The sequence below is a fragment of the Macrobrachium nipponense genome, chromosome 3 (genome assembly GCF_015104395.2).
Source record: "Macrobrachium nipponense isolate FS-2020 chromosome 3, ASM1510439v2, whole genome shotgun sequence".
Lineage (NCBI taxonomy): Eukaryota > Metazoa > Arthropoda > Malacostraca > Decapoda > Palaemonidae > Macrobrachium > Macrobrachium nipponense.
The window spans coordinates 45,519,425-45,532,182 of record NC_087202.1 but is presented as its reverse complement, the minus strand read 5'-3'; the positions used below and the strand labels follow the sequence as shown (position 1 = coordinate 45,532,182).

The following is a 12,758-nucleotide window of genomic DNA, read 5'->3' as shown; positions in this document are numbered from 1 at the left end:
GAGATGGACCATTTACTCAAGAGTCTATTTTGCACATTAGAAGTCTTCAACTTCATGGATTGGGCTTTAGGAGCTCTAGCAAAAAGAGCGCAGGATCTGGAGTTTGTGACGATGGAGGTGTTATCCAGTGTCCTTTCGTGCCTGGACAAGGCAGTCATGGATGGATCCACAGAAGTGGCCTCTCTCTTTGGAGCAGGAGTGCTCAAAAAGAGATCAGTATACAGCTTGTTTCTCTCCAAGTCAGTTTCTCCCTTACAGAGAGCCTCTTTACTTTTTTCCCCACTCTCGGGATACCTGTTTCCTCAGGAGACAGTGAAGGACATTTCAAGATCGCTTTCGGAGAAGGCTACGCAATATCTTCTTGCCCAATCCGCCAAGAGGCTTAAACCTGCTGTGCCGATGGCTAAAAGAGAGGGAGGTACAAATAAGGTGTCCTTCCAACAGCCCTTTCGAGGAAGAGCAACCTCGAGACCCGCCCTTAAGAGTAGAAGACCGTTTAAGAGAGGACGATCTTCTCGAAGACCATTCTCAAAGCCGCAGTGAGAGAGGAGTCCTCCAGACTCCAGTAGGAGCCAGACTTTTGAGGTTTGCAAAGGTCTGGGCTCAGAGAGGGGCGGACAACTGGTCCCTCTCTATCTTCGAGAGAGGATATCTGATCCCCTTCAGGGAAAAACCTCCCTTAACCACCACACCAAGGGAGTTGGCGGCAAAATACAGAGATCCTTTAAAGAACCAAGCCCTCATACATCTGGTGCAACAGATGTTAGAAAAGAAGGCGATAGAAAAGGTATTAGACCTTCAATCTCCAGGCTTTTACAATCGCCTCTTCCTGGTACCAAAAGCCTCGGGGGAGTGGAGACCAGTGCTGGACGTAAGCGCCCTGAATCACTTTGTGATCAAAACAATGTTCACAATGGATACGACTTCATCAGTTCTCTCAGCGCTAAGACAAGGGGATTGGATGGTGTCATTGGATCTACAAGATGCCTACTTTCATGTACCCATTCATCCCTCGTCCAGAAAGTACCTAAGATTTATGGTACAGGGCCAAGTATTTCAGTTTCGCGCCCTTTGTTTCGGTCTTGCCACAGCTCCCCAAGTTTTCACGGGATTGATGAAAAATGTAGCCCATTGGCTACATTTGAAAGGAATAAGAATCTCTCTGTATCTCGACGATTGGCTGATTCGCTCTCAATCCAGGAATCAGTGTCTGGAGGACCTAAGATCGACGTTGCATCTGACTCAGTCCCTGGGACTGTTAGTGAACCTCGGGAAATCCCAGATGGATCCCCAGCAAAGCATTGTCTATATGGGGATTCTGATGGATTCTCGGGGTTTTCAAGTGTTTCCGTCCATAGAAAGACGGGAGCGATGTATTCTAAAAGTGAAGACCTTCCTAGAGAAAGAACAATGTTCCGCGAGGGAATGGATGAGTCTTCTGGGGACCCTCTCCTCGTTGGAACAGTTCGTTTCTCTAGGGAGGCTTCACATAAGACCCCTTCAATTCTTGAAGGAGAATTGGGACCAGAGGAATCAGGATCTGTGGGACTCTTTTCCTCTCTCCAAAGAAATAAAGGAAAACCTCAGCTGGTGGTTAGAACCAGGCAGACTAAACGAGGGACTATCGCTGCAGTTACCGAACCCCTCCCTAGTGTTGTTTACAGACGCTTCGGAAATGGGATGGGGGGCGACGTTGGGCCCGAGAGAAGTGTCAGGCACCTGGAGTGGGGAACAGGTGTCCTGGCACATCAACGAGAAAGAGTTAGTGGCAGTGCATCTAGCTCTCAGGCAGTGGGAATCCCAAGTCTCAAACTCAGTGTTGCAAGTAAACTCAGACAACACGACAGCTCTAGCCTACATAAGAAAACAGGGGGGGACTCACTCCTTCTCACTGTACAAGAAGGCGAAGGAGCTTCTTCTATGGTCAAAGGAGCGGAACATCACGCTCTTAACGAGGTTTATTCAAGGCGAGAAAAACGTAAGAGCAGACTTGCTGAGCAGGAAAGACCAAGTCATTTCCACGGAGTGGACTCTGCACTCAGAGGTCTGCAACCAGATTTGGAGCCTCTGGGGAAGGTCAAACATAGACCTGTTTGCAACACATTGGAATGCCAGGCTGGAGAACTACTGCTCTCCGATTTCGGATCCAAGGGCAGTAGCAATAGACAGTCTCCTCCTAAATTGGGAAGGAATAGACGGATACGCTTTTCCTCCTTTCAAGATCATAGGAGACGTCATAAGAAAGTTTGTTTTGACGAAAGGAGCGAAGCTGACCCTAATCGCCCCATTCTGGCCAGCTCAAGAGTGGTTCACAGAGGTACTGGAATGGATAATAGATTTTCCAAGGTACCTGCCTTTACGGAACGATCTTCTCAGACAGCCCCACTTCGACAGATACCACAAAGACCTCCCCGCGCTCAGTCTGACTGCCTTCAGACTGTCGTAGGACTCGTCAGAGCGAAGGGGTTTTCACGCGCGGCTGCAAAGGCAATTGCAAGAGCCAGAAGACCTTCAACTATACGCGTGTACCAGTCGAAGTGGGAAGTATTCCGAAGGTGGGCCAGGAATCAGAATGTATCCTCTTCCAGTACCTCTGTGACGGAAATAGATTTCTTGTTGTATTTGAGACGGAAATGTAATCTTGCAGTCTCGACCGTAAAAGGGTATAAAAGTATGCTTTCCTTGGTGTTTAGACATACAGGACTAAACATCACGGAGGACAAGGACCTACATGATTTGATTAAATCATTCGAAACTTCGAAGTCCAAAACAGCTAGACCACCCAGCTGGAACCTGGATGTGGTGTTAAGATTTCTTATGTCAGATAAATTTGAACCTCCCAATAACTCATCGTTTAGGGATTTGACTAGGAAATCTATTTTCCTCTTTGCATTAGCATCAGCTAAAAGAATAAGGGAACTCCAGGCTTTAGAAGGCACAGTGGGCTTCAGGAAGGATTCTGCAGTGTGTTCATTTAACCCCCTATTTTTAGCCAAAAATGAGAATCCTTCTAAGCCTTTGCCAAGGATGTTTGAAGTTAGAGGATTGACTTCCCTAGTAGGGAGAGAGATAGAGAGAACCTTGTGTCCGGTAAGGAGCCTCAAGTTCTATCTAGAGAGGAAAAAGCAAATGGGAGGACACTCGGAGAGCCTTTGGTGCTCAGTAAGGGATCCGAGAAGAACGATGTCGAAGAATGCACAGGCATTCTTTATCAGAGATATTATTACAGAAGCACATACTTCCTGTGAAGAGGAACATCTCGGACAGATGAGAGTTAAAGCACATGAGGTCAGAGCCGTGGCCACCTCCTTAGCTTTTCACAAGAATATGTCTTTGCAGGACTTAATTGGATCCACATATTGGAGATGCAATTCTATGTTTGCATCTAATTATTTGAGAGATGTACGTGTGACTTATGATAAGTGCTTCTCTCTCGGACCTTACGTATCTGCGGATTCGGTGCTGGGACAGGGGGCTGAAACCAATCTTACTTAGTTTAGATAGATTAGGAATTTTAATCTTGTGGTGGTGTTTTTTATGGTCGATTGAAAGTGGTCAGGGAAAAGTACCACTTTCAAATCGTAGTTTATAACAAAGTAGTGTGGTCAGGTGGTCGAGATTGGTTGTTTCATGCTCCTTGTAATGGTTTGGACCTAGGCTCTGTCTTGTAAGAGGGTTAGTCCCCGTTGATATGACAACGGTGAAGGCTCTACCATGTAAGTGGGATAGGCCCCATTGGTACGATCCGAAATAAGGCTCTGTCGAGTAAGCGGGCTAGCCCCCATTGACAAGATCCAGAAGAGTTCTCAGTGACAGGTCTCATCCTCACTGGAACTCTTGAGGCAAGCAGACTCATAGACAGTATTCATGAAGTCTTCTGCCCAATAAGGTAGGAATCAAGGTATTTAAGTTTATTTATAGTACCTACAACAAACGTTGTTTTCCCTGTTTTTTGAATTGCTATTTATATTGAGTAACTATCTCTTACCCTCCTCCAAGGGTGCCAATCAGCTAAGTATATATCTGCCGGGTAAGTTGCATGTGTAAAAATGAAATTGTTAAGATACAATAAAGTTTTACACATACTTACCTGGCAGATATATACGTTTAATGGCCCACCCAGCCTCCCCTCAGGAGATAGGGGGAAGAGAAAATCTGTCAGAAAACGGGAATGATTCCTATTACCGCCACCCAGCGGCAGTAGGGGGTGATCACCTGACCTACCTGTAGCGTGTGCCGCGAGTTTTGAATTCTGTCTGACGTCAGAGACATTAGCTAAGTATATATCTGCCAGGTAAGTATGTGTAAAACTTTATTGTATCTTCACATTTTCATTTTTCGACCATTTCGGTAGAGTCAAAGTTGACCGAAGGTTGAAGTTTTGGCACATCGTTATTTATATGAAAATATTTAAAAACTGATAAAAGCTACAATCATGAGTATTTTATTGTTGTATTCTACATAAAATTGTGCACATTTTCATATATAATACTCCATGTAACGGCTAATTTAAAATGGTGCAAAAATTATGTCAAAGTGACAAAATAATTTCTGAGATGTGTCACTGATACTTTTTAGTGCGATAAGAAAGAAATTCGCGCTTGCGCGCCTGTGTAACGATTGTAAACAAAACAACGCCTTGATCCGTGAACTCCCAGCATCCCCCAAGGCGCGTGATTCAAAAGTTTTTGCCTGGTAGGCCAATAAGTATTTTTCCACAAATTTTTTTTTAAAAAATTTCTATGTCGACGTACGATACGTCCAATCGGCACCCAACAGACAATTTATCTTGACGTATAATACGTCCAATCACCATAAGAGGGTTAATAAGATTAAATGATATTAAATAATAAAAATAATAATTTCTCTCTCTCTCTCTCTCTCTCTCTTCTCTCTCTCTCTCTCTCTCTCTCTCTCTCTCTCTCTCTCTCTCTCTCTCTCTCTCAGGGAAAGTTTCTCTTTAACCAGTTGGTTTTAACACATATTTATCCTTTGATAAATACTCACTAATTAGTGTATTTTGATATTATTTTCATGACTAGATACATTTTTATGGTACAAAAATGATTTCCTAGTCTTCAAATAATATTGATTATGAAATACTGTATTAAGTGTAATAAGATTAAATGATATTAAATAATAAAAATAATAATTCTCTCTCTCTCTCTCTCTCTCTCTCTCTCTCTCTCTCTCTCTCTCTCTCTCTCTCTCTCTCTCTCTCTCTGTTTTGTATGATAAATTATTTTGCCTAATACATAAAAAGTACTAATTTTCAAATTTAGTAAGACTAAATAATAATAATACACTGTTATTACAATATTTATGCATTTCTATAATAAGTTATTTTTAAAAAATTAAAGAAAATTTTCCCTGTCTTTTGCCTTTTAAATTGTGAAGCAGGAGGGATGGCAGGCCTGTCAGAAATGTCACATTACTTGACTGAAATTGACTTCGGGTCCAAATTGTTGCCAACTGATTATTTCTCTCTCTTTGTGGATATTTCTCATAGCAAAATACAGCGAGTAGGTGAATTTTCCACGAATAATGGGAGTACAGGCAGTCTCCAGTTATCGGCGGACTCGGTTGATGGCAATCCAGTTTTATGGCTTGATCAGTGATTTATAGCGCCATAACAGACCAAGTTTCAGTTAAGGTGCTGATAGAGTTATGGCACCATAACTTACTTAACAGCTACGCCATTAACAGGTTATCGGCACCATTAACCAAAACTGGTACCCATAAATTGCTGAGTTTTGGTTAATGGTGGGTTTTGCTTATCAGCATCCCTCTGTTCCAGAGAGAAACCGCAAATACATTAGTTCGCAAATACAGGGGTTTCACTGTATCTGTAGACATAAAAGATGGGTATTTCCACATCCCAGTACATCAAAAGTCAAGGAAATACCCAAGATTCCTCTTTCAAGATCAAATCTACCAATTTTGAGCACTGTTTTGGTCTTTCGACAGCTTCTCAAGTTTTTACCGGGGTTCTGGTTCTTGTAGCAGGATGGCTTCATCTAAAAGTAATAAGAAAAGTACTCTACTTATATGACTGTCCTCTTCAACCCCAGATAAAAGAACAGTGCATGAAGGATTTAAGAACACTTCTACTGATGAAGACTTTGTTGGTTAATAAACCCTCAGAAGTCTCAGCTAGTTCCATCTCAAGAGATAGTAGTATATCTGGGGATAACACTGAATTCTTGTCTTTTTCTGGTTTTTCCATCCCCCAAAAGGGTGGAGTCTTGCCTTTGTACAATAGACGAATTTCTGGCTCTTCAAGATTGCTCGGCCAACAATTAGATGAGCCTGCTCAGGATGTTGGCATTGATAGAGCATTTTGTGTTGCTAGGGATACTCCATATGAGAGTTTTACAGTTTTATCTCAGGGCCAGCTGGGACAGGAAGAGTTAGCCTGATTCATTTGTGGTCTCAGTAACAGGATATCAAGATACATCTGCTTTGGTGGAAGTCAGAAAGATTACAGGAAGGCAAGTCTCTACATTCTCATAACCCTGACCTGAGCTTCTGTGCCAGTGCATTGAACTTAGGCTGGGGCGCTCTCCTGGAGAGCAAGGAAGCATTATGGGAATTTGGTCAGAAAAAAAAAAAAAAAGAGTTGCATATAGATGTGGAGCTGAGAGAAGTTTATTTAGGATTCAAGATGTTAGCATTAGCAGTGTATGACAAAGTAGTAGCAGTGCACTCAGACAACACCACGGCACTGTCGTACATCAGCAAACAAGGGGAACGCACTCCTTTTCACTATATGAAGTAGCAAGAGACTTTCTTCTTTGAGCCAAACAGAATCGAATGACGATAATAGTAACAAGATTTATACAAGGAAAACTTAACATCCTAGAAGGTCAGCTGAGTAGGCACAGTCAGGTGATCCCTAAGGAATGGACACTGGATTCGATAGTCTGTGAGTCCCTATGGAAGTTGTGGGGGAAATCGTTGAACGACCTTTTTGCAACACAGGAATTATCGCCTTCCCACATTCTTCTCTCTGGTACCAAATCCTGTAGCATATGCGACTAATGCAATGCTACAAGATTGGTCAGACAAGTTCCTATATGCCTTCCCTTTCTTTGGGATCATAAGGGAGGTCCTGAACAAATTTTGAACACAAAAATGCATCAGTGACACCTAATTGACCTCCCAAGATTACTTCCTCAGAAGATGAATCTGCTCAGACAACTGCACTTTAGGAGTTATGATCAAAACTTCTCCTCACTTGCTCTGACAGGATTCAAATGGTCAAGAGATTACTCAGAGAAAAAGGGTTTTTAAGAGCATCTGCAAGAGTAATTTCAGAGTGCAGACGGGCATCCTCTGCAGTTGTCTACCAGAATAATTGGGCAATCTTCCGCACATGGTTCAAGCAGAAAAGAATCTTTTTCTAAGACAACTATAGCAGAGATTGCACACCTTCTTCTGGCACTTGGAAGTCCAAAGGGTTGTCTTCATCAGCTATAAAGGGCTACAGAACCATGCTCAAGTATGTATTTAAACACAGAGGAATAGATTTATCTACAAATCGTGACATTTCAGATTGGTTAAGTCATTTGACACAAGTGATCGAAGGACAGAAACAGTGGCCTGGAATCTAGATGTTGTACTAAAATGGCTCTCGGGTCCTCCCTTTGAACCAATCGAGGAGGCCTCCTTCAGAAATGTGATGAAGACCTTTTTTTCTAATAGCATTAGCCACTGCTAAAAGAGTAAGTGAGCTATAAGCTATGGTTTGCCTTGAATCAAGGTTTAGAGGTATTGAAAGTTTGGTGGTAATTGTTAATAGGATACCCACCAGTTTTCATTTTATGGTTGATTGTTATAATCATGCTTTTTATGGTGTAAGTAGGTAATATTGTTGTTTTCTGGTTTCTTGTTGATACTGTGCCCTGAGCAGGGGCATTAGTATTTTAGTCTTTGTAAGTGTTCAAAACTAATCTTTGCTTCAAAGTTCTCACTGAGGCACCAGGTGACCTAGAGCCAAACCGCCTCACCTCTTACAATGTAGTAAGATGAGCGCCAACCAGAGGCAGTAGTATCTTCCTGCTGCAGCAGCTCCCTTACAAGGTTAGGAAACAACAAGCATTGGTACAATGCAAGCCTTTTTTTTCCTATTCACAAATTCATTTTGTTATAATGATTTGGAGTAGAATGGTCCATGTATCCCACCTCCTGTCAATGTGGAATCAGCCATATAATTACTAGGTAAGTTACTGATGTAAAAATGACATTTTTATGATATGTAAAAATGACATCTTTATGATAAAAAAAAGTTTTACTTATATACTTACCAAAACTTCATTTTGTTGGTAGTAATTACATTTTGAAAGCTCTAGCATTGTAAATTACAGTACAATATACAGTACAACATTCTTTTACATCATCATTATCAAATCGAAACTAACTTCATGTCACATTAAATATGAAAATATAAAATGTATACTACATATTTACTCTTATTGTTAAGCCTCACAAGCTACAAAAATGTATCCTGTGTAGTATTAAACTTGACTGTGATACCTTGTCATTCTTGACTGTGATACTTTGTCATTCTTGACTGTGATACCTTGTCATTCTTACAATAAATGTTGTTGCAGCTTTAATTGGGCAGGAAGAACGTATTATTGTTATTCACAGATTAGACGTTAGACTTAGGTTTGGAATAATTATTGTAAGCTAGTGGTTGAAGGAATACTTATATTCCTTGAGGAAGATCAATTGTTCTTTGAGGATAATCAATTAAGAATGTTTGATATTCATTCCTAATGTGTCAATCAATTTTAGCATTTGTCTTGGAAAAATGATGTAATCTTGCTTCATTATTTTTTATGCATTTGAAAATAAAAACTTTATTTGTAACTATTCTTTTCCAGGAAACGGTGGAAAACCTTGAAGCTCAAAATGGTCAGGTTGACATTTTGAAAACTAAGTGCAAGAAGTTACTTGAAGAGAAAACTACAATTGAGGAGGAATTACAAAAGTATCAGAAACTTGCTGCCAAAAGTATTAAATTGGAGGGTGAGGTGAAATTACTGAAAGAAGAGAAAAAGGCAGATGCTATTATTCTAGAATCCTCCAAAAGTGAGAAGAAGAAACTTGAAGAAAAGCTTAAAGTCTTAGAAAACCAGGTTGCCTTATTACAAAAAGAGAGGGAGGGGGAGAAGCACAAAGAAGTAGATCAGATAAAGATAAAAGAATTAGAAGATGAGCTTTGTAAACATAAATCCCAAATAAGTATTTCTGAAACAAGCTTAAAAGAAGTTCAAGAAAAAGTTCACAAACTTCAGAAGGAAAATAACTGTCTCAAGGAAAATCTGGAAGTTTCTTCACAGAGCTATGAAACTACTAATCATGAGTTAAGTCTTTTGAAAGATGAACTTCAAAATATGACAGAAAGTAGCAAGTGCTTACAGGGAGAGGTTGAGCGTCTGAAGTTAGAGAATGAGGATATTCACCAAAAGCATTCTTTACAAATTGATGAAATGAAAGCAGAATTGCTAAAAACTATCAAAGAAAGTACATTAAAAGATACAAAGGAACAAGAGCTTCTTGAAGGGAAAATGCTGTCTGATGAGACATCGAAACAACTCAAAGTTGAGAATACAAAACTTGAAGAACACATAGATATTTTGCAAAGGCAGTTGACTGAAAAGAGTGAGCAGAATGCTATTCTTGATGAAAAGTTAAAGGAAAAATGTAAAGAAGTGTATGAAATAAATGAGAAATTAAAGAAAATGGAGAAGGACAGAGTAGACTTGATTGACAGAAAGTCATTTTCAGAAAAAATTAAAGAACTGGAGACATTGCAGGATGAATTGCATTGTATTTCTGAAGAGAAGTCAGAACTTCTGAAACGAAGTGAAAACCTAGAAAGTGATGTGAGGCTGCTAAGAGAACAGCTGAAAAATGTTGAGAAGCAAGAAGAATGTCTGAAGGATGTCATATCCAAGTATGAGAATGAAGCAAATGTAAAACTGAGAGAAGATGAAAAAGAGAAGGAAACTGTAGAGATGTTAACTTCAGAGATAAAAGATTTGAAGTCACTGAATGATAAACTCTCAGAAAGCATAAAGCAGCTTGAAAATGATGTCAAGAATAGTGAATCCACTCTGACTGATATAGAGTCATCAGGGAATTCTCTAATGGTGGTATGTAGGAAATTATATCCCTTAGGCCAGTCACTTCTCTCTACTGAATCTGATGTAGGCCAGGTCATGAAAGGTATTCTAGAACTGCTGAATTCAGTTGCATCCAAACATCTGGAATCTGGATATGAAGAAAGGTTTGACAGTGTTTTGGAATCACTTGATAAATTCCAGAGACATTTTAATGGCAAATTGTCTGTGTATAGTGAATGTACTTGGGATGTACATGCTGAATGTTTTGAAAAATTAAGTAGAAGTTTGATTAATTTCTCAAATAGTGTGACAGTGGCTTTGGACAGTTCCACAGAAAGAAGTTCTCAGTTTGAGAGCATTTGTCTTGAGCTGGCATTAGTTTACAGAAAGTTCTGTGACAATTTAAAGCAAGAATGCATTCAGGTTAATAGATTAAGAAAAGAGCTGGATGTTATGACTGAAGAAAAACTTGCATTTGAGAAAAAATTAATGGATTCAATTGATGTTAAGTGTGTTCTTGAGAAAAAATTAGATGAAACTGAGAGAAAATTGGCCTCTTCTGATAAAAGGTGTGCTGAATTTGAAAACCAGATAGCATCTGGAGACAGTGAGAAAGCAGAGGTAGTAAAGAGCTTGCAAGAACAATTGTTTGCTTTAAGGCAAGAAAATGAGAAACTGAATGAAACGTTCAAGGAAATATCGGCAGCAAAAGATAACTTAAAAATCTCCTTAGAAAAACAAACATTGGCACTAAATAAAATTCGTGTAGAATATGACAGTGTTCTTCAAGAAAAGAAGACTGTAGAGACAGAAAAAGAACATTTTGAAAATATGTTGGAAACTTTAAAAAGTCAAAGTGCAACTAAGGAGAAATCCCTTTTGGATGAGAAGCAGGATTTAGAAAAGAAATTGACCATTCTCTCTGAAGAAAAAATAACCCTGGAGAGAGAATTTGCATCCTTAAATGTAGACAAGAAAAAAATGGAAGACAACAACAATAAAGAGAAACAAGCAATTAGTGAGAAGGCGACTGATCTTTTAAAAGAAAAAGATACATGGGAAAGAGAAGCAAAAAAACTTGAGCAAGAAAATACAAAATTGCAGGAGGATATTGCACAACTCCAGAAAAAGATTGACAATCTTGGTAATGATGTTTGCCAGATGAATGACAAGATCAAATCTATGGAGGAAAATCACAAGGTAAGTTATCTTTTCTTTGGTTTTTAGATTATTTGTAAATCTTTGATGAATCTGTATTTTCACATAAGTGACTTACCAAACAATTACACTAGCTGTACGCTTTCTTACTTGGCAGTCGAAAATTCAAATTTCTGGCGGCGGTAGCAGCGCTGCCATTGTTTGTGTAGGTGATACAGATCCCGCCCACTTTCGGGAATACTTGGTACTGCTGAGCTTAGACTTCAATTTGTTTTCTGCCAGCCACGGGGTAACACCGGTGGTTTGTTGTTGCAGTCGACTTTCGTCGCCATTGTGGATTTTTTCTTTTTGGTGATGTACAATTTCTTGGTTGGCTTTTTTGCTTCATCAGTTAGCTGCCTAGTTATTAACAAGTTATTATGAAGATGTCTGATGCTAGTTCTTCTTCAGTTAGGTTTTGCAGCAGTGGCTGCAAAACTAGATTAGCTAAACTATGTTACGATCCACACTCCAAATGTGTTAAATGTAGGGGTCAGTGCTGTAGCAAGGAATTAACTTGTGGTGAGTGCCGTAGTTTAGATGAACAAAGTTGGAAGACTTTTCAATCTCATTTGGATAAGATGGACAAAGATAGGAAAAGGAAAGCAGCTCTTAGAGTGGGTAGTAAAACTAGAGTAGAGACAACTCCCGTGCCTTTAGAGGCAAACAAACCGTCACTATCTTCTCCACTTTTATCGAATATTTCACCTATTGTTAGTCCTCCAACTTCAGTACCAATTACTCCAGACCAGGTATCCCATGTTTCCGATCCCAAAGCCATTTCCTTGTTAGAGTCCAAGATGGACAAGAAATTTGAGTTCTTGGCAAAATCCGTTATGGATTTGGGTATGTCGTTTCGTGCGTTCGTAGAGAAGTCAAGTGAAAAGGCCAGTGTTAGGCCAAGTGTCAGTGTCGTGTCCGAGGAGGTGGCTGTCCGTTCCCCCCTGTTCTCCTAGACGAAGGTCCCTGTCCCGCTCCCCAGCTCCCGGGAGAAGACATACTGGAGGTCGAAGGGAGACTGGGGGAGTTTGATCACGGTCAGTCGCCGACTTCGTCGACGTAGTCGACTCACGAGTGCCCAGGAAACGCCGCTGGAAAGGCGTAGATATCAGTGACGAGCAGTTGTCGTCTGACTCGGAAGTGCTGTTGTCTGTGTCGAGGTGAAAAGTGTGGAGTGATTTAGTGTCGCGTCCTTTGAAGAGACATGCCCAGCGTATGAGAGGGATGTCGCCGCCTATTAAGAAATCCAAGGAGCACTGGAGTCCACAACCTTCCTGCAGTTTCGTGCCGGACTAGTTTTTCCGAGAAGATCGTCAGTCCTCTTCGGATAGCGTAACTTCGGACAGAGTCAGATGATCACGTGTGTTACAGCGCTCGCACGCTTGCGAGACTAACTCGCCTCGTTGTGTATCGATAGGAGTTTCGACT

The 12,758-nt window shown here is 40.5% G+C and overlaps 1 protein-coding gene across 4 annotated transcripts in view; it reads left to right on the top strand.

Annotated features, from left to right (window-relative positions):
- Positions 1-12,758, top strand: part of LOC135221728 (myosin-11-like) — a 247,313-nt gene that overhangs the window by 43,678 nt on the left and 190,877 nt on the right. For all 4 annotated transcript variants that reach the window (XM_064259518.1, XM_064259519.1, XM_064259517.1 and 1 more), the window contains one exon: positions 8,889-11,333. In XM_064259518.1, coding sequence (XP_064115588.1) covers positions 8,889-11,333 — 2,445 coding nt within the window. The remainder of the gene's footprint in view (positions 1-8,888; positions 11,334-12,758) is intronic.